We start from the raw sequence: 24549 nt of genomic DNA on the forward strand, positions 1-24549 counted from the left end.
CTTTGTTTTTTAAACCCCAGAGCAACTGTTAAAAAGAACCTAAAGACATCTAATTAAAGAACATGCTCTTTTAGCATCATAAAATGTACCATCAGTAGAGAACTTCTGTACAAACTCCTAGTCTGAATCATTTTTTTTTATGTCCGTCATTAACACTTGTTACTTATTATCAATGAGTATTTAGCATTCTTTTCCTTCTTATGTTGTTGCATTACTAATTTGTTTCAGTTAATTCAGTTTGGGCATCCAATACATGGGGAGATCTGTCTTTCTGATTGTTTGATAGTGATGCTTTAAAACTAAAACCAGAAAAACCTCATACCTGACCAGAGTTCAAAGACTCAAGCTTGGTTTTGTATGAAAACATCTCTAATAGTCTGATGAACTCAAAATCCAGTGGAAACTTTGATGTATGCTTTTCTGTGTTTTTGTAAATCAAATAACTTTGTACAGAAAGAGAAGTTCAGTGGTGCTTTTTGGTTCTGGAAGAAATAACAGCCCTCCCCCCAAAAAAAGAAAACCCAAACAAACAAAAACAAACCACCCCAAAACAAAACAAAACAACTCTGGGGAAGCAAAGCTGAATCTGGAATTTGATCAGACTCCATATTTTTTAAAATGGTTGATAAGTAAATGGTACATTATTATACGAGATGGAAGTGGCTATATACTTGGAAAATACATGTTTAGTTGTAGACTCTTGTCGCTTCTGTCACAGGGAATGAAAATATTTTCAAACAGATCAATGTACGTGGTAGGGTCCTGCAGTGCTTATATAACTGGAACTGGGTAGCAGACCAGCTTGAGACTTGTAAGATACTCCATGTCAGTGTTGTGTTATTTCCACCCTCCCTTCCACTGTTCCTGACTTCTGCTGCAGTTAAGCTTAAATGGGTTCATGCTACTTGATGGGCTACATCTAGGGATAGTGAGCGCTAGTGAGTACGAGCATCTCTGTCAGGGGCTTTGCTTGTTACTTCCCAGCAATTGAGGTATTAGCATCGCTCACTGTCCTCTGTAAGAGTGTGAGACATAATGTGGGATCCTGTTTCAGATGGGGAGGGATTTATGGGATTAAATGAGACTACAGGTGCTGAAAGGAAATTCTATTAGTGCAGTATTGTGGTGCAAGCAGCTTCTGTGCCTTTGTAAGGCCTTGTAACCGTACTGCCGGGGATCTGAGTGGAATCGGTTCTCTAGGCAGTCCTTTAGCAAGATTCATTATGCCATCTCACAGCAGTCAGTCAGCATTAAGTATACAGAAACTCTTGTGTTTGGCTTCTACAGAATCTTGGGACAATGTATGTGCTGTTTGGAAAAATTCCTTTTGTTTGTTCTGGAGCTGTTACCTGGTAGTGTCTACAGATGTCCTTACTGTGCTAGTCTTGTGAGAAGCAGTAGCTAATCACCCTCCTTTGCCTGTCCTACCCCTTTAATGGCCTTACAGGCCTCTGCCTTATCTTTCCTCAGTTGCAACACTATACTCCGACCTTAGAAAAGATAGATGTTTGGGGGCTCTTGCTCCGGCAAAAGTCAGATATAAAGGTTGTTTCAAGTCCTATGCTGCTTAAAGTTATGGCGTAGCCATGCCTGGTTTTGTATTAACTTTTCTGGGTGTGTACAAACCCTTTGCCATTAGGTGAAAGACCTATGTAAGCAGATAGGTCTACTTGCCTACTTAAAGTGAAACCATTTTTTTTTCCTTTCTAATCTTCCAGTTATCTTGGGTGCTTTTGACTTCATTAGATAAACAACTATTGGGAGGAAGTGTGATTTCAGAGTTTCCTTTGGAAAGTACCCAACAACCTTTGTGTTTTTGTGCTTTCAATGGCTCCACTTCAGGAACATCGTGCATATTGTAGCTGGGTTTAATTTCTCCACTGCCTTTAAGGGCCTCTGTTTAGGTGTCTATGTTTGGCTTAGTTGCTCAGATTTCTTTTGTATTTGATGGAGGGAATCTGCACTGTTGGAGTGCAGTTTATTGCGTACGTGACGTGACTGACCTAGATGAAGAGTCCTACTTGCACAGTGCCTCTTTCCCGAATTTCGAACACATAAACTAGTCCTTTAGGCTTCCTTTGTATCTGAGGTGAGTGGTGGTTTCCCTCTGCAGTGTGCCTGCAGAGTAGGTTCAGGGTGCTGTAAATTCACCCAACAGCTTACACTGAGCCTTCCCCCTTATATATGAATGTCAACTAAGGTGTAAAAGTGTGAGTGAGAAGGGTGGAAAAACCCCTATTTCTCTCAGATTGTCTTCATGCATGTCACCAGGTCTTACGATGACTGAGGACTGTGTCCAGTACGACATACTCCCCTGCAGATGAATGTTTGTTCCAAGAGACCTGGCACATCTTGTCTGAAGTGCTGAACCCTTCCATTTACTGTTATGTTAACAGTTGATGTCTATACTGACCATCCACCCTGAACCACTCATAAACGTGGGTGGGGATAGGTGCTGCTGCTTTATGATTTGGTTAACAGCTTGGTATGGATGCCAGCTACCTGTTTCAGTCCTGTGCTTTAAACAATATTTCTTAGTTTTAACAGGAAGGTTCCACGCATGCTCTTTATAAAACTGCAGCAGCAAGGTTATAAAACAGTTCAGTATACAGACTACTGGGTTAACTGTCACACTGGAGTAACTAAAAAAGCAGTCCTGCTTCTATTTTTGCCTCTACTGCTTTTCTTTTTTCCTGGGAAGCCTGCACAATCCATCACTGCAAATTTTTAAGGACAGGGTAACAACATCATACATCTCAGCAGTGACACAGGAATTTTGGTAGGGCTTAGGAATGGGAAATTAATTACAGGACCTCCAAAGGTATATCACTGCTGAAGTTCTCCTGCACTGCTTCAATTGCTGGCCTGTCCTTAGCTAAAGATATAGCCTTCTACATATCTTTTTTTTTTTTTTTTTTTTTTTTTGGGAGGGGGGCAGGGGGAATTGCTACCTCTGTTATTTCAGTATTATCAGCTTGTGATGATTTTAATGCCAGTAAATGCTCTGTCTACTGTGTAAACTTCAAATGCTTGTGTTTTAAATGATTTATTCTCCCTTACAGCAACACGCAACACCGCCTTCCATCTAAGTATACCAAGCCCAGACCTCTGAACCACAGACCTCACCAGACGGAACTTTGCTCAGTTGTGTAGCTTTAGCTCCTGCCCACTCAAGATGAAGTAAAACTCAAGAACCTCCTGAGGTAAGGGATGGCTTAAGACTTTTATCCCATGTTGGGTATCCCTACACTCCAGCAGAAACCATGGCAGATATTTCCTGGACTGAAGGAGTCTCCAGCGAGACAGTTGCCAATGCCAGTTCAGAATTCAGTTTGGAAGCAGACTTCCAGTATTCCCTGTTTACTGTCATCTACAGCATTGTCTTCGTGCTGGGACTGGTAGAAAATGTCTTGGCTCTGTACCTCCTGTCCTGCAAAGTAAAGCACGCTTCTCATTCCTACGTATACCTCATTAATCTAGCTCTAGCAGACACCTTGTTTGTTTGTGTGTTGCCTTTTAAAATTCATTACCACCTGAATCGGAACAATTGGATCTTTGGTGACATGGCTTGTAGGATAACTGGGACTTTGTACTATATCAACATCTATCTCAGCATTGCCTTTTTCACCTGCATTTGTGTCGATCGTTACATTGCAGTGTTGCACCCCTTCACGTACATCCAGATCAAAGTCATCCATTACGTGATGGTGGTCACAATCCTTTGGGTGGTCGCTCTAAGTGTCATGGTTCCGCTTATCCTTGGAGGTCCCCTCCACAACAGTGGTGTGAGGAACATGACAGCATGTTTTGAGAACTTTGCTACGAGTAGCTGGACTTATCGCATGGCACCTTACAACATCCTGGCCTTAGTTTTTGGGTTTGTGATCCCATTTTCCATCATTCTGATCAGCTATCCTCTCATTGCTAAGAGGATCTCCCAGATCAAACACAGCATTCGCAAGAGGAAGGCCCTGAGCACTATCTACATCATCTTGGTCATTTGTATTTTGTGCTTTCTCCCGTATCATCTCACTCACTTGCTCCACTTTTTAATGAGAATCCAGGTCATCCAGAATGAGTCATTTACCAGCTTGATCTACAAAATGCGAAGAGTCACCTTAGCCCTAGTGAGCTTCAACTGTTGCCTTAACCCACTCTTGTACTACTTCACCTCTTCCAGCAAGCATTGGTACTTCAACTTCAAGCTCAGATTCAGGTCTAAAATGGTGTACACCATCTGTGACCAGAAATGTGGGGAGCCCTCCTATGTTTATAAACTACAACAGAGACATGGAAATAAAAAAGACAGAGATGGAATCAACTGATCTACTTAAAGTAAGTAGAGTATTCATCTTTCCAACTGTTTCTTTGAAAACAAACCTGTGAAACCTACCATTTTTTCATACAGTGGCTTTTATATCAAGGGAATGCTGGAGAGAAGTGCCTAACAGCTATATATTTTTATTAGCCAACTAGGACAGTACTTGGGGGAGCTGTATTCTCTGACAGTCCTAGATAGCACAGGGCAAAACATGCTGTGTTCACGTACATTGATGTTTTGGTCTCCTTTTGTTTAATTTTGGGCTTGGTGGGAGAACACAGGGCTCTTCTGGAAAGCAGTTACAGCCCAGGAAAGGGTTACTTGAAAGAAACCAGCCTTCTAATTGACACTAACTAGCTGAAAGCGGAGTGGATTGGGGCAGTCCTGCTTGGCTTTTCCCTATTTTGGAGGGATCCTGTGTTTTTCTCCCTGGGGGCACCCTGTAGCCAGCTGGGTTCACAAACCCTTTCTGCCTACATTCCGCAGCCAAATAAGGGCATCTCGTTCCCTTCTTGTGAATCAATTGATTGGCTTCCTGAGGAGTATTTCAGTACAGGGTTTCTAGCTTTGCATGCCTATGGATTCAAGCTGGACATCTATTAATGCAAGTTTGGAAGATCATAGATCCAAAGTATTTATCAGTCAGTTAACCCTGTGCAGGACCAGTGGTAAACAAGCTCCTCTGGCCACACGGTCATTGAGGGAAGCTACTGTAGGAGCTGGCACAACTCCTTACACGGGCCAGTCCTGTTCAAATGTTAAAGCTCTCTTTTCAGTCACCTTTTGTGATATCGCGTTTATATCTGATGTATTTCACCCCTTCTCTTGTATTAACAGAACCACACAGCTTCTGAAAACTGCTGAGTTTCCCACCCTGTGAAACGCAAGACTTTGGAGAGAAATTACCATTTGTGGGTTATCAGAGTCACCAGAAAACAACTGGCCTGGCTGATAAACTGCTTAAAAGCCAAGGGTTTACTTAAAAGAATGTGATTTTGGTAACAGATATACTGTTCCTTCCCACGCTGCCCCCAAACTTTATGAAGTGTGTACATGCTGTTGGCCTGTAGGCATGCAAGACTGCTGAGCAGACGAGAACAGAAGGGAAATTGTGATGGGGTTTGTTTAAGAGGGAACAAGGTATGCTGAACTGTGGCAATGTGCTAAATCTGTATTTCCATTTCTAAGTGTGCAAAAGGGAGGCTAAAAGTCACGCTTTGACCTAGCAGGCTGCAGCAGACGATTGGGGTTCCCAGGTTATGCGGTGCTGTTGGACTTGGAACAAGAAAGGCCATGGACCTTAAAGGAGGGAGGGAGTAGGATTACTGTGGCAGAATGGTGTGTGAGGTAAATGATTGTGTATCTCGATATGATGTGTAACTTCTCTTTGCGTAACAATGGATGTTGCAGCATCTGCCCATATTCGGCCAATCTTCTGATGGCAGCCGATGCCAGAGTCCACGCTCTGGTTAAGGACAGGAGGTAAGAGGTTTGGAAAATAAGAAGCATTGGTGTAGGGGTATGGTGGGGTTTTGGTTTGGAGGAAAAAAAACCCATGCATTATGATGATAAGCAAGGGTCTTGGATTTGGGATGCTGTAGCTATCAGTTAAAGCCAATCAGTCAACCACTTCAGCAATCTGAGATGGATGCAGCAAGCAAACCATGAGCAAATCTGAAATTATTATAATAGAGCTAAAGCTTTGTAATAGATGGTGTTTGTGGGTGTAGTGCTGCATTTGTTAGGATGGGCCTGACCTGCATTAGTTACTGCTATGTGCAGTTTGAATTGTGTTGAATGGATACCTGTTACTAATGAAGGGTCAGCTACTGACCTCTCCCTTTCTGTATTTTGCTTTTAGCTTGGAGAAATTTTTAAGTATCAGTGAGAAAACCGGCTCAAACTTTTCTAAAATATTGAAAATAATGATTCCTGTGTTCTGCTTGAGTGGGCTTGGTAAGACAAGTGCAAATCCTTGCACTTGTAAAATGGAGAGACGAGGAGAGCCTCTGAGGGAGTATTAGGACAAATTAATCTTTTACCTTTTGTAAGACTGCTATTTTTGTCCCATTTATAGGCTATGGAAACACTTCCCAGCACTGGAGGGACTATTTTTTCCAACTAAACTAAGCACAATTTTTATGTTCTGGACAAAGGAAGAAAAATTTTTATTAGGGACTCCATCTGCAAGTGCAGCTTTCTTGCAGCCTTGTCAGCTGTCATTGAGGGAAGTATGGATAATTTAAAAAGTTATGCTGCTAGGTAAATAGCACATTTAGGGCTTTATCTGCTTGCCTCCATTTATACTTTGCATTTTAATTGCGAAGCTTTGAAAGCTCTTTGTTTCCACTCAGCAGTGCTGAAGTTTTAAGGGAAATGAGCTGTGGGAGGGGAAGAATGCTGAATATCTTTTACCTTACTGGGTAAGCAATTCAAACCTTGTTCCTCAGGACTCTTTAAAAACAGGCTCTAATGACTCCATGGACAGGTTTCCAGTGGGGGAAGATCGTACTACTGTTGAACAGTACACACTATCACTGCAGTAATAGGACAAACACTGTAATTCCTTTATTAAAACAAAAGCAGGAAAAAAACATTGACAACGTAAACAAAATAAAATCTAAATCTCTCTGAAACACCACTGTGCCTGCTGCTCTGTTGCTCACGATGTACTCTGTGGCAGTCCTTTTTTCAGAAGGGATGTGAGATAGCTGCCCAGTTCTTCATCCTAGAGAGAATAAAGAAAAACAGGATGAAAGCAGTCTTCTACTTGCCCTTCTGATTCAACTCTGGTACGTAGAAATAGACTGAAATAATTATTGGGCCCAGCAAACTCTAATATTAGCAGTGTTCAAAAATGGAAACCAGCCAGTTAGCACATATGCATTTCTGGTGTTCTTTTGAAATACCTCTGTAAAACTACCATTTGTCAAAGTAGGTGTCTGGACCTGAGGTGTCTCTTGTGACAAAAATGACCATTTTTCTTGAAAGCAAAGAATAAAGAACCATTGATTTTTTTTGCTTTGTCCTCAAGAAGGCATTTCCTTGCTGTAAAGGAAACATTTAAAAATACAGCCATAGAAAGTATACTTTGGAAAGGGAGAAAACATAATGACTAGCTCTAATCTTACCCCAATTTTGTATTGGCTAGCTTTTTGCTTGTTTGTTGTTTGAAGTTTTACACCTAAGAAATACAATAGAAAATACCTCCACACACTGTATGGCAGTAGTAATAGAGCTGAGAGTTCAAAATACAGACATAATTGTAATTAACTGTAATTGTATTAAGTGTAATTACTCCAGATCAGTTGCCTTGAGTTCAGTGGCCCCAGCAAAAAACTGACTCAGTAGAGCTCCTGTAAAATGATTTGTACTAAACCTAAAATGGTAAAGAAAAGGGCAGTGACTCACCTCATCTTCTTCCGGTCAAACTACCTCAAAAACAGTGATGAAGACTCACCCTTAAATAGCAACCTACATTGTAGGACGGTTTTGGACTGTAAGGAGTTAAGATCAGAGTTGCTTGAAAAGTATGTCTTCTAGTATTCCTACCTGGTAAGTCCAGGATACGAGCAGAACTTTGGTTCCTTGATCCTCCGAGTGTGCCGTGGCTTGGATAAGAATGGACTCTACTGTTATAGAACCATCAGGGAGATGCTGCACTGAATAATCTTTCAGGACCCTGGTAAGAGAGAAGATATGCGATTGATTTTTGGGTGGGAAATGCGTATGAGCTGAAGGGTGGGTCATCCCCTGTATCTTTGAATCCCGAACACCAGCAGGTACTACCATTAGCAGTGTCTCTGAGCCAGCATGCACTGCCCAAGGAAGGGAGAACGGGGCTGACGCAGAACTTGCTTATTTTGGTGCTTATATTGATCATACAGGTTTTCCTACAAAATTTATTTCTGGCTTTCATGATAGCAGCTCCAGTCTGAACCCCGTTCATCTGAGCAAAGGACTACTCACAGAATTGACCAGCTGCCTCAAGGAGAAAACGGATTTTACGGTTCATCTGCTGCTAGCTTTTGAATAGCTTTAAGAGGTGTCTTGACCCTATGCTTGAGGGTCTAGCTCCAAACAATTGTACTAACTTCAGCTAGAAGCAATAGTGACAACAGCAAACCAACAGGAACAAAGATTTCAGGTGGACTGCTCTAGCTTGGCAAAGACCATGAGCTTGTAGGCTGGTTACCAGCCTCTGCTACTGCAGCATAACCACTGCTCTGGTTACATTGGCTCTACAGACTAAAATCTAGAGCAGTTGTGTCTTTGGGGCTGCAGAGAATTTTCTCTTAACTCTATGGGGCTGGTTTGGAAGGCCAGGAAGGAGGGAGCACTTGTACTACCTATATTGAGCTTATCATTCTTAAGTAAGCCCATCCCTAGGGGGAAGAAAATAAGCACAACTAAGAACGGACTTACCCTTTGAGATGGTTATATACACGAAGCACTGTCTCGTGTTCTTTCCGCGGATCCTGAATGTGAACACGGCAGGTGAAACGCAACTGATGTTCTGCAAGGCCCAGCTCCTTCAAAGCCTGCTCAGGAGAAACCAGACGGAAGCTCTGCAGAGGAAAAGTACAGATCCATTATAAGCTATTTCTTTGTGCTGTCTGAAGTTTTATTCCTCCTCTGTGGTCAGCTGCACATAGGTGTGTGTTCACCACTGCAAAACTCTAGCAGGTAAGATCATTTCTTTTCAATCTCTGAAACATCTCAGCGGACTTCAGTTACTACTGCAAGCAGTAACAGCTAGGCATGAGCATACAATGGACAGTAAAGGTAGAGGTAAGATGTGGCAAAATGTCCACCAAAATATCATACCCATTCTTTACTTCCCCAAATTGAAGTTGCTCTTTGAATGGGAGTTGGTTTAATGTCTTTATCAGGGAGAATGATTTGTTTAAATATAAACACGAGGTTACAGAGTAAGAACTCCTCCCCTGGCACCTCTCCATTGTTGTCCAACAAACTGAGGTCTACCAACAACAGGCTGCTGCTTGATTCTTTTAATTTTTACCCGCACAGTGAATCAGAAACACCTTGGATTCACAAGCTGAAAACCAGTCTCCTCAGAATGTCTGTAGCTGCACATGGTAGGTTGCAGGGGGCCAGGGCAAAAAACAGACTTTGAACAGAAGCAGCTCTTCAAATGTATCCGTTCCCTGTGACTCTGAGCATTCATGAGCCTGACCAGTAAAAATTCTACCACAACACCCTGCTCATGAATAGCAAGATACTAATTCTGAAGCTGTGGGACGAGTGAAGACTATCAGTCAAGACAACTGACAAGCTAAAGAGGCTGTCTTACAGATTAATCTTCCCAGGTATGGTGTCACTGGGCTCCTTCCAAGAAACTAGGACTGCTTATCTTTATTTCAGTTCCTTGTTCACCCAGAACTCATGTATGAGTGATGACAACACACAAGAACTTTTTAACTTACATTATCCTTCATAATTAATGTGCCATGCATTAGCTTTGGCTTCTTGACATCTGGTAAGAGACCTAAACCAAAGCAAATGGAAGAGAAAGACAACATTGTTAATGATGATGTGCTTGCTTTTCACACAAGATGACTGCTATAGGACTTAATAGATTGGATTTCTGAGTCATTGTTGAGGTTCAGAGACTAAGATTTTACATCTTTGTTCTCCTGTCCATTAAAGTGCATAGTGCTTAAACCATTATCAGAAATCTAGGCACATTAAAAAAACATGCTTAGTAATACAGAACAACTGCTTCTCTTCCCCTATCACTTCCTGATTTGAGAGGTTTTGATTTTTCTTAAATTGGGTTTATAAAAGTAATTCCAGTTTTCACAGACCTAGCTAGTAAAAGCATACATGGATTTTGTTTTCATAGTGAATAGGCAATGAGTAGCAGACAAGGTAGTGTGTGTGGTTTTTTTTAAACATTATTGAATATACATTCACAGCATAGTAGCTGCTTCATTTCACAGGAAGCCTTCTCAACCACTAAATAAATGCTGATAAAATCTGCTCTTTTACAGGAAGCACTGCTTCTAAGTCACCATTGCGACAGTGTTTCCACTTAACACATGTACTATACAAAACAGCGGCTGGGCCCAAGAGGTGAAATTCTTGGTTCAAAATGTCTCACCTATTGCTGTTTCTCTCTTCAAGAGTCCCAGGGATATGTCCACTGGAATGCTGGGATTGGTGAATATTGTTGTGGTCTCTCCATTTGCAGGCATGTAACAGCTGACATCTGCAATGTAAAGAACCAGACTGTCATTTCACCCACCAGCAGTCTGCAAGCGTCCCTCGAGTAGATGATGGTGCTGTGATTCTGGCAGAAGCCTGCTGCAGCTGTTCAGGACAGGACAGGAACTGAGTTTAATAGCAATTTGTTGAAACTTAATACCAGGGATTTGAAAGAGGCTGAAAAGTAGAACTGCTGCTCAGACTTAAGGGTAACAACCTTGCAAGAACCATCAAAACCCCAATGGGGCAATACCGACTAGCCCAGCTATCCGTAACTCCTTGTAAGGGGTAAAAAGAAACTGCAACAAAACTGCCTGTTTTCTGATGTTGGTAACAAGTTACTGCACATAAATATGCAGACAGCAAGTAACCATCCCATGGGAATTCTGTGCTTTCTCCACTCATCATTTAAGAGCTAGCTGTTTCCAAGGGATTAACTTTTTTTTTTCCTGGAGCTCATTCCTCTCTATGTAGTTGCTAACTTACAGTTTCAGAGATGTACCCTGCCTGCATCGGCCTCTTTTAGGAGTCTAAAGAAATATAAATTCAGTAAGTGCTGAACTATAACGATACAAACATAACAAAATAACTTTTACTTCAAGTCCAAACAGGCATTAAAATTAAATAGGCTTAACATGTTAAGTAAGATATGTTACAGATACTAGTTTCTTGAGGGTGACTGGTCCTGTAAATTACATTATGCTTAACTCTGTGCTGAGGTCCAGTGGATGAAGTATGTGAACTTTAATGCCTTCCTTCTACCACCCCTCCCTCTTCAGTACCAATTCTATACATACGAAATTCCTGTTCTATTTTCTGCTTCAGAAACTCCATTTTCTTTGCTTCGCCATGCACCAGGAGAACATTTCGTGGCTCAGCCTGGCGAATCAGCTGCATTATTCCCTTGGCATCTGCATGGGCGCTGAAGGACATGTACTCCACCTGCATCTTTACTTCCAACTGTGGAGGAGCAGAAAGCACAGGCTTTGTGAATCAGGAATTGTTTTGGCTCACTACAGCTTGTACACTGCACACAAACAGACCCAACTTCTCTGTATTTAGTTTAAAAAAGGAAGCAGAACACCTGAATTGGAAAATGAGGTTAGAGAGAGCTGCTCCTCTAGCAGAGACTGAATATGATGCTTTACAGGAACGCTTTCAGTAACTTACAGGATCAAATTGCCCAATTTCAGAGCACAATACTTGTTGCACGTTTGCCAAAACAAATCAATACTTAAGGACCCCAGTATCATTTTTTTTAATATCCCCATCTGCCTAAAAATGTATCATTTTTACCTGACTAATGGGGCCTAGTTATTAAACATTACAAATATGCCCGTGACAAAGCCTTACAACAGAAGACAACATGCTATTGGCAATGCAAACTGGAAAAAAAACTCCAAAGAAAATGTTAGTTGGGTATTTTCAATGTTGTGTACGGTATATTCCCATTACAAGTACATGGTGTCTAACTACCACCTAAAGTTCTGAAGAACTTCCCCCAAATGCTCCTCCTTCTTGAAAATAAGACTTACTATTTGTCTTCCTTCCATTTCCAGCTTGCGCTGTCCACTCAGAATCTTATGGCCTACAGTTCCCTGCACACAGTAGCCAGGCATAATGACCTGAGAAGGAAACCAGAAAAATCTACAAACTCTGCACATGGACCACGCGTAGCGTAGCTGCTGTTGTTAACATAAAAATAGCCACAAATGCGTAATGCTGATGTAAGATTGTGTTCTTCCCATCTTACTCATGACCATCCTTCACTGGAAAGGTGTTTGCTTTGTGCTGCAGCTTGCAAATACCCAACTCCAGAAAACACAGGAAAATTAAATTAGAAAGCAAGCTGCTGAAATCTACACACCACTAAATAAGAATTAATGCAGGTTACAAATGTCTTTGAAGATGCTTCAATTAATGAAAGCACTTCTGAAAGTCTCCTACAGCCTCCTAAGACATGTATCTCCTCTGCTCGCCCTGTCGCACACCAAAAAAAAAAATTCAGAGCATGCAAGAGCTCTGCCCAGGGTTGGTTCACTAGTTTGTAGGTTGTGTAATTTAACCCTAGATGTTCAGGAAAAGCTTTCCTGTAAACTCTGTTCTTGTGACTGTATCACTATCACATTAACACAACACATCACGTGAGGAAACAGAATTTCTTACCATATTCTTTTCATTTCCTGCCCATTTCCTGAAGATTTGAAGGGACTGTCCTGCATGAAGCATACCAGGGGTTGCAAACACAACCTAGAATTGAAAGATTTGCCAAGAATCACCACAGAAAACACATTTCTTTCCATTACTTATAATACATAAATACCCTAAAACTGGGGAGAGTATCCACTAATACACAATTACAGCATACTTACTACATCAAAGCTCTAATGGAGATTTTTGCTATTTTATTTTTCCCAGCTTGTCTAATTTTCACATAAGTTGAACTACTGATACAGGAGATTTCTGTGAGCATCTGTAGCGTCCGATAAAAACTTTGAATGGTTTTACAATGGTACAATCATACTCAACAGATTCCTGTTTCAGCTACTGCGCAATAAACCAGTCAGAAATAAAATCAGCAATAAGAGATTGGGTTGTAAAGCACCTGTCTCCTGAACAAGTCAGAAGAATATACTGTAAAAATTATGGTTTGAATCAGGTCCAGAGTTATTATACGAACACACATTCAATTTTTTTATTTTCTCTGGGCATTTTACCTTTACTGAAATAAAGATAGAAGCATTCAGATGGCCTGGCTGCAAAAGGGGTTTAGACAGGATGCTGATATTAATGGGGTAGAAGATGCTGAGCTTTTGCAGACTGCCCATTTGCCTTCACCATGAACAGAGTGGTATAAAAATAGCTCCTTGACACTACACATCTGCTCTGTTACCTTATTAGCGCCCACCTACCATAGGCCCTGGATTGTCCGCAAAGGCCCGATCAAATGCTTTGATGTGTTTGAATTCAAACATGTTCCTTTGCACAAATGTTTTCCGAATCTTCTGATTAGTCCAGGTGATGAAGAGCTTGTAATAATGATTGGCCTTCTCCGTCAGTCCCGTGGAAAAATAAATTGGAGCCTTCAAATTCATTCTTTCCCTGTAGAGAGGAGCGTTCCAGAGACCTGTGAGGGCCAGATTAGGATCCTGGCTATCCCTGCTCGAAGTCCATAAATCTATGTAGTCTCCAAAGACTTTTTTTTCACGCATACCCTACTCTCAATGAGCTATAAATCAGTATTATAACAATGCTACATTGCTATGCATTAACTTAATACAAAGCAGGCTTTAATCCAGTTCTCACCCACTACAGACAATTTCCTTCCATTACAAATATTAATCATTTTGCTATGGGAAATAATTAAAAGCAGCATCATTTGGTATTATCAAAAACATTTCCACACAATGCTTATATGTAAGTTTAATACTTGTTCATCCCTCCTCCCCCTCCCATGAAAACAGTTTTACAATGTGGGAAAGAGACAACCAAATTTTTTTAAAGGACAGTTGATCCTGAGTGTTTGGGAGAGGAGTGGAGAAAGAGTCTGGTTAGTTTACTGCTTAGAGTCAGGAACAATGGAAAAATACATGGAAAGAAGTAATTCTGCAACTGCCAACATGGGCCGACATGCAGAGGAATACTTATGAGAATACTCGTACTAAACAGACATGAAAGAATCACAGAAACCTGCCAGGACCACAACATGAGGAGGACGAAAAGGAGGTTGTACTTGCACAGAAGAGACTGCACTCACCAGAAGGTTTCCAATAAAATGCAAAGTTCCTGGGCACGTCCAAGGGCAAAAACTGGGATAAGAACCTGCAATTGAGGCATGATTTACGGTCTCTGAAACCCAAACAGCATGTAAATGGCACTGCAGCATTATCATTCCTGAACAAGTCCCTCAGTTCCCTCTTGCTTTCAGATTATCTTTTGGTGACCTTTCTTTCCACAGGAACGTGTTCTTCTGCAGTTTTGGAATGAAAGGCCCTGATATTTGACAAGCACCTATCCACTTGGCTAAGACCTCAGTTTGTACATACTGAGGACTAAGTCTCTGGTGGGGCATGGTGCTTGTGAAAATATTCAGTTCTGTTCTCTCCTGGATAATATGAAAGCAAGTTGTTGAGAGCAACAATTCTGGCATTATTTATGGAAACGGACACTAAGATGAGTGTTTCTGTCCTTGATCACTTTGTGCTGGGGTAATTATGACCTTCCTCCCCTCCCAAATTAAGGCAACACTAGAGGAAGGAACATACAGCTGTTTCGATTTCCAATGTTCTCTTCAGTTAGGTGCTGTCAGTTGGCAGCAAAGAGTTTACTGCTACTCATTTGTTTTCCAGATTCAGTGGGAAAGCCATCACCTACTTCTTAATGGAACTGTTTAGCAAACCACATCCATTAACAAGAGACTCACCCTCTCTTCCACAAGCAAGCCTACATTTTGTCCCTACTAAGACAAGAACAGCAAATAAAATACAGCGCTTGAGGTCACAGGTGACAAACTACTATAATTTTTAACCAAAACGCAGTTCAAGCTCTACACGTACAATCAACAGCCAGACTAACTTTCCACTTAATCGAGTTAAATGAAATAAGTCCTAGGAACCTAGAACTAGATCCTTAGCTACAGTGAAATCAATAAAACTTTCCTGTGTTCCCAATTTTTACTTCTAGTTCCATTTTCTGAGGGGTTAAAATGTCTCTTTTTATAATGTCTTTTCCTAGGCGTGCTCTAAATGTGGTATTAATGAAAAAGAGAATCTCAAAATAAAGCTTTATATTAGCAAAGATAGGGGCTAAGCTCTGAGAAACAGAAAAGACTGACTGAAATTCTAAAACAACAATGGACTGATAAAACTAATGGCCACGTTACAATGCTATCCTTGTACGTTCCATGTGCTTCGTGACTAGCTGAAGTTGTTCACGTCAAATCACGCTGGACTGCAACAGGCTTACCCAAGCAAAAAAGCCAGGCAAGTGAAAGCCGCAAACAAGGTACTGAAGCATCATTTACTGCATGGTAACCACATGTCTTCCATGCGCTTGGAGGGGTTTTATGGTAACAGCACAGTGCTGAACAGCACAAAGTAGGATACTGAACAGACAGACCTGGCTACACTGGAAATAATTTCTGATCGAGTTTAAAAGCAGTAATTGAACAGTCAGTTTCTTAATTTACATGACTAAGAGGATGCTTCAGTATAGAAGATGCAAATCAAGTTAATTTTGCCTTTATCCTCCATATTTACAGACTGTAAGCACAGCATTTCCCTTACTGTCTCATTAATTCATGGTCTGGTTTTCTTCTTGGCATAATTGAAGTGTTTAATATTCTGTCTTTTGAAGTACAGATGGAGGAATATAAAAATGCCTTCAGTTTCATGTAGTGGTCATACATAGGTGCCTGAGTTTATTAATAGTTACACAGCACTACAGAGCCAACAAGAGCTACACAGAGAAAAACCACATCACTTAAGATTATCAAAATGCCATACCTTCCCTCCTCTTTCTACAGTCTCATGAACTTTCTTCAAGAAGTCTCTTTCTCTGCAGCGTTTGGAATCTCTGATAGTTGTGGCATAAGTGGATTCACTTATTAATAAATCTGGGCGACACTTATCAATCCAGGCAGCACTAAAACAAAAGGAATTAAAAAAAAAAACACCACAGTCAAATTAAGAGATGGTATCTAGCATTTCTGATCTGCAGGTCTCAAAGATCGGTGGAGAATGTCGCTGTCTCCATTTGCAGATAGGAAAACAGGTACACAGATGCACATTGGCTTGCCCAAAGTCACCTAGGAGTTCTGTGGCAGCATCAGGACCCCTCTCTTTGCAGGTCATGCTTTCTTTAAATTAATCCTGCTCAGAATAGAGACTACAGATTTTGAAAAGCAATTATTCTCCAGTCTATTACTTTTTTAAAAGGCATTAAAATATTCTAAATAGCAGGAATATTACAAATCTCTCATATATGCCAGTAAAAATAAAATGAACGTTAGAAGTTTGTGACTGGCACTGTCTTAGAAAGTAAATACATTTAGAAGATACCATGACAATAAACATTTCCATTATTCCACGGCCTTCAAAGTAGATTAATACGAGTATACAGAAGATGATTACATTAAGGTCTACCTGGAAGAATCAATGTAAATCTGTTCATTCTCATAATTCAAAATTGCGTTTATCTTTCCAGCAAAGACATCATTAAATGTTCCAGTCTCCTAACAAAGAATCAATGCCGATAAGCCCCTAGTATTAACAGAAGCTGCCCTAAAATCTTCCTGTCAGAAATATACACAATTCATGGAAACTCAGCTGCCTACTTACCCTAGATGTCTGTCTGGTGTCATGTTATAATCACCCTAATGACAGAAGAGAAATCCATTAATATTCTCAAGGTAACTGGACAGGCCATTAACAGGAGATGTAGGTATCTATAAATGTTGTTGTGCATACTTACAGTGTACACAACAGACTCGCATCCAACCTTAATCTGGAACATGGCTGCTCCTAGCACATGGCCTGCATAGTACGCCTTGATCTCCAGCTCCTCATCCACCTACGCAAACAGGCAAACGCTGCCTTAGTGCACACATTTTAAAAAATGAAAATTGCTCTGCCTTCTACAATGATCCAATTGGTCTGAGCCAAGAGTATGCAGAAATGATCATTTACCTGAACTGTCTGGTGAAGATGCACAGCAACCACCTTCTTCATACAGTCTTTAATCATTTGGGAAGTGAAGAAGTTAGTTTCCCCTTTCTTATCTACAGTTATTTTTCTATAGTCCTCCAGGAGGATGGGGCAGATTGCCTTGGTAGGATGTGTCATGTAAATGGGCCCATCATAACCGACCATTTCACTGAAATACGGTAAAGCTCCACAATGGTCCAAATGAAAGTGGCTGCAAAAAGACACAAAGGATAAAGGAGATGCTGCACAGGAACTTAGCTTGCCTGGTTCTCAGACCTTGCTTCAGATTTTTAAAGCACTGCATGACATAGAGGAACTAGCCAAAATATGAATGATGAACTTAGAACATGTTTGGGTTGCTAGGGACAGTATACAAAGATTTCCTGTTTCCCATTTGAGCTCTGACAAGGAAAGAAGCTCCCTCACCTGATGATCACGCAGTCTAGAAAGTCAGTCAACCTTCCATTCTGAGTGATATAGGAAAAGTCAGGAAAGCGTCTCTGCAAAGGCATGAAAAAACAGACTATATGTTACAAAACAAAGCCAGTTAATACTACATTACTTATCCAACAAACCAATGGTGTGAACAACCTGCAACACTGGAAGCGGGCTGTAACCCACCCTGAGGCAAAACTGCAATAAGGCAGCAAACAGCACCAGTGTCAGCAATGCAGTAAGAGCTGCAGGAAACACCATCAGCACTCATGTGCGGAATGAATCAAAGAGAAAAAGGATGGGAGGGCTGCCAGAGGACAGACAGGGAAACTGACCTTGCAAATAAATAAATTACAGCCAATTTTATCTTCAAAGTAGAACAGGTGACCAACGTGTTTTAGCTTACCCACAGGCATTAAAGGCAGAAAAGCCTCAAAACCTTTTCTGTAATCGCACAGTTGCTCCGTGTCACGCTTTAACTCCCATCTTGCAGAATATTTTTGCCGTTATTCCTTTCCTACTAGTATTGGGTGACCAAACATCACGAGTGTTTCCTGGCTCTCTCTCTAAAGCATCTCTAGATGCGTGGTATGGATTCCACAAGTAATTAACTGCCCCAAACGAAACATCATGTCAAGAACAGTCTAGATAATGACAGGATTAATGCTTTAAAGCATAGAAGATACCTGCCTATATGAAATACAGAAAGCCCAAAACCACCAGGAATGGAGCATTCACAGCTTGCTTAATTTTTTTTTGGAGTCCACAACTCAGGGAAAGGACAGCTGGATGGTGGCACTTCATAGACCAGGAATACTTGAAGGGATGTACCTCTTGCACAGGAAGGCAAGATTTTGAACGGGCAATAGTAGTTCATTCTCTGCCATAATCCGTCTCCAGCAGTGGTTGATACAGGTGCCAAATAACACACACCTATCTGATATTACCCCTACATCACGGAAGATGAATCAGGCAAAGTTCAAATAAAAGGAAACAAAGTGGACCACTGAACCAGGAGCCCTGCTGCGAAAGGCCAGGCAGATGCACCTTGAAAGCATCTCTACACAGCATTCAGGGCTTCTCCACCATACTCACATCATCATTGTAGCCCATGTGCATCCCACAGTCAAGCATCACATTTTTCCCAGCGATAGACACAAGGATACAGCTGCGCCCCACATCCTGGCCAGCTCCTGGACCAAGCAAAAGAAAGACAAGTAAGACATCTCTGGGAACGTTTACAATCACTTCAAAAGAGAAGCATTTAAAGGTCCGTAAAAACTTCCTAGCCCTTTTCTGATGCAGGAAAAGACTACGTCCTTTCTTCCAAGCAAGCAGATCTGTTGGGGGGTGAGCAAATGTGAACTGACTTACCCCATTCCCTGAGCTTATGAGAGGACCTTCCAGCTGCAGTTGCAAAACTGCAGTAAATACAGCACTGCATCCAAACCCATAAGCAGTTCAGATGCAGGGCATGTTTGTTCTCTGCCTGCTGCTATGCAATCACAGCTACACAGTTTCAAGTAAGAGCAAAATAATCTCTTATCTGGAAAGGATTAGCAAGGAACTCAGAGTTCCCAGGGCCCTGCACCTCCCCAAGTACTCTGCCTCTCACTGAAAGCACAGACCTTCAATAAGCTCTAGTTAAGCCCATACCAAGGCAGAAAACTATCCGTCAGGATAAAACAGTTCTGCTCGGCACATCCTCTGCCCTCTCAGTACATAAATACATCTCAACAGTTGCTGTGCAACCCAGAAAAAAAGAAAAAAAAAAAAAGAAAAAGAAGAGAAAAATCTGTTTTCTGTGGCTCTTTAGCACTGTTAAGTGAACTACTACTTTAGCTGTACTGTACAATACTACAAAGCCTTTACCAGTATGTATTAGTGAATCCTGTAATCAAAACAGAGTTATCAAGAGTGTTTGAGTCTTACTTGCTTGAAAGACAAACGGAGGACAATGACATACTGACACGAATCAAGTTAGGATGCTGTGCAACTGCAACACGTATTGCAGTATACCACCATGGCCAGTTTCTGTGGCACGGAAAGGCAGGTATGTCTCCAGCAGTCTAACACATATTACGTTGAATTCTCAATTCCAAAGTTTTTCAGTGTGTCTATTTGAGGACGATTTTAGATTGGACTTACCCAAGGGAGTGACTTTTATTTCAGGCATTTTAACAAACACTAAATCTCAACCTGCATGGCAAATTATTTCAGAAACAGTCTAACGGGGGCCACAAAAAGAAGAGAAGATTTAGCCGCTTTTGCAGCTGCCATTCCAGTTCTTTTTCAGTATGAGGCAGAAGACTCAAGCAGAGGCGTAACTTCTTCCTAGAGGGAAGACAGTCAGAAAACACAAGTCAGATCAACACGTGGATGATTAACAACGCTTGGAAATTCAGGCCTGCTTAGCTTCGGTAATCACCGTCGCCACAAAGAACCAGTAAACACAGCCCAGGAAGGCAGGGAGAGGAAGGGGGGGGGGGGGGGGGGCTCCTGCTCCACAAGCCCTTCGGCCGGCGGTATTTATTTATTTATTCACTCACACCACCAGATTTCCGAGTCCGCCCTCCCAGCGGCCGCCGATCCCAGCCCTGACCGCAAACGACGCTGCCCTCCCTCAGGGGAAAAAACCCAAAAACCTACGTGAGGGCCCCGGCTCTCCCGACGGCCTTCGGACCCGCAGGGCCCCGAGCCCCTGGCCGCCCCCCTTTCAGCGGAGCCCCCCGGTCCCGGCAGCGGGGTCTCCCGCCCACCGCGGCCTTAGCAACGCCCGCCCGGGGCCCGCCCGCTCTCACCGTGGCGCCGGGCCTTCTACCTCAGCGCCTCAGCGCACGCGTAACCGCCCGGGGACCCGCCCCCGCTCCCCTCAGCGGGCGCTGCGATTGGTCGGGTTGCGGGTGACTGGCAGCGGAGGAGGAGGAGGAGAAGGAGGAGGAGGAGGAGGGAGATGGCGGCGGGGCAGGGCGCGTTCAGCCTGCGGGAGGTCCTCGCCGCCTTCCAGACGTGCGTGACGGAGCGGCGGGAGGTGCTGCTGGGCCCTTACCTCAGCGGTTGGCGGGGGCTCATCCGGTGAGTGCCCTCGGCGGCCGGCCCGGGGGCCCGGGGCCGGGTTGCCGTTGGCTAACGGGAGCGTGTCTTCCCCGCGCGCAGGTTCCTTCACAGCCTGGGCTCCATCTTCTCGTTCATCTCCAAGGACGCGGTGGCCAAGGTACAGATCATGGAGAACTACTGCCGCGGCGAGCAGCGGGAGAAGTACGTGTCGCTGCAGTCCATGGTGGAGTACGAGCTGGCCAACGGGCTGGTGGATCTCCAGAAGCGGTCGGGACGGCCCGACTCCGGCTGCCGCACCGTCCTGCGTCTCCACAGGGCCCTGCGATGGCTGCAGCTCTTCCTGGAGGGGCTGAGAACCGGCCGGGAGGACTCCCGGACGTCTGTCATCTGCACGGACTCCTACAACGCTTCCCTGGCCACCTACCACCCCTGGGTTGTTCGCAAAGCTGCCACGGTGGCCTTCTGCACGCTACCCTCCCGAAACGCCTTCCTTGAAATCATGAACGTGGGCACGACCGAGGAAGCCGTCACCATGCTGGGCGAGGCCTTACCCTATATCTGCGACGTCTACGGCATCACCCAGGAGCTCTTCGCCCGCCACAAGCTGCTTGACCTTCCTTGACGGGAGGGATGCTCAAGAGCCGTGCCACGTTCTGACAGAAGTAGGATGAAGCGGGTGAAAACCATGTGTTTTCTTCTCTGTCCATGGTCACCCTCCCTTTTCCAGTAGGGAGCTGACAAGTCGGCAAAGCTATTCAGGATGCCTCACTTTATAAGAGAAAAAATTGTACCAATTTTTTTTATATGTATATTTGTCTATGTGTGTGTAGAGCCTCGGCTCTACAGTAAGAAAAAAAACCCCACCGTTAGCATGCTTAAGGGATTTTTTTTTTTCTACCTGGATTAACCTTCAACTCTCCAGCTAGGCTGGGGAGAGGGGGGTAGGTTTCTTTTTTAAGCCAAACTCTGCAACTTCAGCAGCACCTCTGCGTTTACACTAATAGTTAGGACCTGGTGAGACAGCACAACTTTCCGATGTGGTGTCTGAACACACTTAACACTACAGTGAGCTCACTTTGCCACTTTTGTTTACAAGCTGTTCCCTTGAATAGATCTGGGGGGTTTTGCCCTCTCTTGTGCTTCAGCCTTGAAACTATAATGCTGAGTAATGCGTGTCTGAAAGGAAGCTCTTTTCCTTGTGGTCACAGACTCATTTGATTACTGCTGCTAATTCTGTGGCCCCTAGAATTAAAGAAGGAAATGTTGGTGTATGTCATTACTGTAAGACCCTGTTCTTCCTTTGTGCATGGATCCATTAAGCAGGACCTTCCTTCTGTGTAGCCTCCCCTACCCATTAATCTGTTGGTTTTAGCATGTACTGCACAATCCTATACATCCAGCTAAGGCTGCAGACTGTACCTTACCTGTTTTCCAGCCATGCTTCTAAATTGTGTTCTCATGATTTTTTTAATTAATGTGTCAAATGCCTACAAAAATGACTTCTCTGATTGTCTGGGGAGAAATCTGAACTTGTACTGTAAGTCACTACTTTGTGAGGCTTATTGCTTCTATTGCAAATCACTGTATATAACAGCCAGTTGTGTGTGTGTGTGTGTGCGCGCGCATGTGTGTGTATATGCACACACACCCGCAAAGTATGTAAAATGGAGTTTACTTAGCTTTTTGAAAGCTGAAAAAGCACTACATTGTTAGTTCAGGATGACATGAATATTTGGGGGAGGAGGGAGAATCCCAGTGGCTGTAACATGTTTTGATTTTATCTCAGATAGGAGGCACTTTGGCCTAATGTAACACTGCGTGATTCAGGAAATCACTATTACCTCATGGAGATTAACTGGACATTAAATTATGTGACTAACATGCTTCTGAAGAGTATCCTTTATAGGAATGCTATCTGGTTTTGTGGTGTTGGCAGGAACACCACTTATAGTGTTATCTATTTGTATCTTGTCTTTCACTAGCAGAGTCTGTTTCATTTACCTAGTGATCAGATGTGAAACCAGCTGTCAGGAGTAACCCAGTTGAAATTAGATGCTGTGCAGTGAGCTCCTATTCTGATTACTCACATCTCTCAACACTATTTTTTGCCTGAAGACAGGAAATGGAATTTCCTTGAACGTCCTAAATGGAGGTTTAGTTGCTGTGCTGTGAAAACACAAATATAATTCCCTTCTTGCTAAGACCACCTTAAATGATTACATAGTTACATAGGATAAATCCGTATATTAAAATGGAGCGGTTCCATGTTACAAACTACAAAGTGCTGGGCCTCCCCTGCTGTCTGATATAGATACAGCTGGTATTTAATCTGTGTAGCGTATTAAATGCCTTAAATTACGTCAAATAGTATTGTGTGTCAAGTGAAAAAATGTTAACAGATCTCTTGAAGTTTAATGCAGAAATGGTAGTATGACCACATGGGAGAATTACTTTTTGTCCCTTGTCACGTTCATTCTCAACTATTCTTCCCATGAGATAAACATTAATGTTGAAGATGAACTTGATTTTTACCATTAAAGAATCAAACTTTCTCAGTAGGGAGAAAACTTTGTTCTAAGTTTATAACTGATCATTTTGTGCTAAGTATGCTTCAAGTAAAATACAGCTTTCCATCAGTCTGCATGCTCTCATTTAAACAAGGTATTGCCTCACGGTAATTTTATTTTCCTGGTGTCCTGCTCTGTCTCCAACAATGGGAACCTTTTTAACAGCCCCGGTTAGTTACCACTGAGTAAAACTAAGGTCCTGCACTTGGCTTTGGGCGAGTTCAGACTCGCAGCTTTCACTAATGGGGCCAAATACAGAAGTTTAAAACCTTCAGCTACAGTGACTGGTGTACTTGAAAGCTGCAATAACATACAGACTCGCTAGAGGGAGTTTGGGTATTTTGCACAAAAGTCCATCACATAAACTTATCTCCTATGCCACAGTAAGCATACTTGATTTCACGTCAAAATATGGGTGGGAGTAAATAAGTGCATATGTGTGACCTACACCATTCAAGCAGCTTTTTTTCTTTTCCTCTCTGTGAAGCTGAATTTGTATTTAGAACTTTTTAAGAGAAGTTATATAGTTAAAGCTAACACTAAGTATTCCATTAAGGGGAAGGTATTCTTAAAAGAATGTCAGTATAAACACATCTATATAACATAGCTATAGAAACCTACAACTGTTGCTTGCCTGAAGTACTTACATACTTAGCTTTCTACAGTGTACCTGCTCCTCTTCATACTGGAAAAATATTCTAGCCTTGTAGCAAAGGTGGTGTATCACTTTGGCAGTATAAGCAGTTTTTATGATACAGTATAAATACATAATAAGCCAATAACATGCAGTAAATTGAACTTTCCAATTCAGAGCTATCCTCTTTTCTAAAATACAAACCTGACAGAAAAAATGCAAACCATGACACAACCGAAATTACTATGTTGTGGAACTTGTACCTAAACCAAAGTTTTTAAACTGAAGTTAACATCATAGCTCAGTGTGAGAAAAATTTAGATCCGCCAATAACAACTTCCTAAAAATAACAGTATAGCTGAGTAATAGCTTACCAACCTTGCAATCCAGGAATGGCCTGCTCCAGACAAGTTCTTGCAATGCACTAAGGAAGACCTGGTTATCTCCTGATGAGGTGACCTTGAATTTAAAAAAAGAAAAAAAAAAATTACCACGGTGTAAGTCTCTTATCACTACCCTTTAGTTCAGGCAATTCCACGTATTATTCTGAAGTTCATTTAAAAATAAACTATGTGACATTCTTTCAGCACAGGCCACTTCTAA

General features: G+C 42.3%; 3 protein-coding genes across 6 annotated transcripts; 2 read left to right on the plus strand and 1 right to left on the minus strand.

Moving 5' to 3' along the window:
• Positions 1-3263: 3263 nt before the first annotated feature.
• LOC104317062 (lysophosphatidic acid receptor 6-like) lies at positions 3264-6957 on the plus strand. Its single transcript, XM_069782657.1, has 2 exons — positions 3264-4335; positions 5159-6957. Exon 1 carries the CDS (start codon positions 3264-3266, stop codon positions 4323-4325), a length of 1062 nt encoding a protein of 353 aa, XP_069638758.1. The 3' UTR covers positions 4326-4335; positions 5159-6957.
• On the minus strand, positions 6870-20873 carry INTS11 (integrator complex subunit 11). 4 transcript variants are annotated; one of them, XM_069782654.1, is made up of 18 exons: positions 20738-20873; positions 19837-20022; positions 18784-18881; positions 17680-17753; positions 17236-17464; positions 17021-17119; positions 16888-16922; positions 16054-16192; positions 14307-14371; positions 13462-13651; positions 12716-12799; positions 12085-12174; positions 11347-11509; positions 10446-10553; positions 9769-9830; positions 8747-8889; positions 7874-8003; positions 6870-7049 (listed from the first exon to the last, which is right to left on the minus strand). In XM_069782654.1, the coding sequence occupies exons 2-18, from the start codon at positions 19862-19864 to the stop codon at positions 6984-6986; spliced, it is 1803 nt and encodes a 600-aa protein (XP_069638755.1). In that variant the 5' UTR covers positions 19865-20022; positions 20738-20873; the 3' UTR covers positions 6870-6983. The 4 variants fall into 4 exon arrangements, with proteins under 4 accessions (XP_069638755.1, XP_069638754.1, XP_069638756.1 ...); XM_069782653.1 differs by lacking the exon at positions 20738-20873 and adding an exon at positions 20490-20557; XM_069782655.1 differs by lacking the exon at positions 20738-20873 and adding an exon at positions 20338-20469.
• CPTP (ceramide-1-phosphate transfer protein) lies at positions 20608-22624 on the plus strand. Its single transcript, XM_069782663.1, has 2 exons — positions 20608-20763; positions 20845-22624. Exons 1-2 carry the CDS (start codon positions 20642-20644, stop codon positions 21365-21367), a joined length of 645 nt encoding a protein of 214 aa, XP_069638764.1. The 5' UTR covers positions 20608-20641; the 3' UTR covers positions 21368-22624.
• The last annotated feature ends 1925 nt before the right edge of the window (positions 22625-24549 follow it).

The sequence above is a fragment of the Haliaeetus albicilla genome, chromosome 4, assembly GCF_947461875.1.
Source record: "Haliaeetus albicilla chromosome 4, bHalAlb1.1, whole genome shotgun sequence".
Lineage (NCBI taxonomy): Eukaryota > Metazoa > Chordata > Aves > Accipitriformes > Accipitridae > Haliaeetus > Haliaeetus albicilla.

What these genes read in the sequence shown, in the direction of transcription:
- LOC104317062 (XM_069782657.1), top strand. Translation starts at nt 3,264, where the DNA reads ATGGCAGATATTTCCTGGACTGAAGGAGTCTCCAGCGAGACAGTTGCC.
- INTS11 (XM_069782654.1), bottom strand. Translation starts at nt 19,864, where the DNA reads ATGCCTGAAATAAAAGTCACTCCCTTGG. An exon ending in CGGACAATCCAGGGCCTATG is followed by an intron (nt 12,800 to 13,461) that starts GTAGGTGGGCGC and finishes TTTCAATTCTAG; the next exon opens with GTTGTGTTTGCAACCCCTGG. An exon ending in AAATGGAAGGAAGACAAATA is followed by an intron (nt 11,510 to 12,084) that starts GTAAGTCTTATT and finishes GCTCCTCCACAG; the next exon opens with TTGGAAGTAAAGATGCAGGT.
- CPTP (XM_069782663.1), top strand. Translation starts at nt 20,642, where the DNA reads ATGGCGGCGGGGCAGGGCGCGTTCAGCCTGCGGGAGGTCCTCGCCGCC. An exon ending in GGTTGGCGGGGGCTCATCCG is followed by an intron (nt 20,764 to 20,844) that starts GTGAGTGCCCTC and finishes CCCCGCGCGCAG; the next exon opens with GTTCCTTCACAGCCTGGGCT.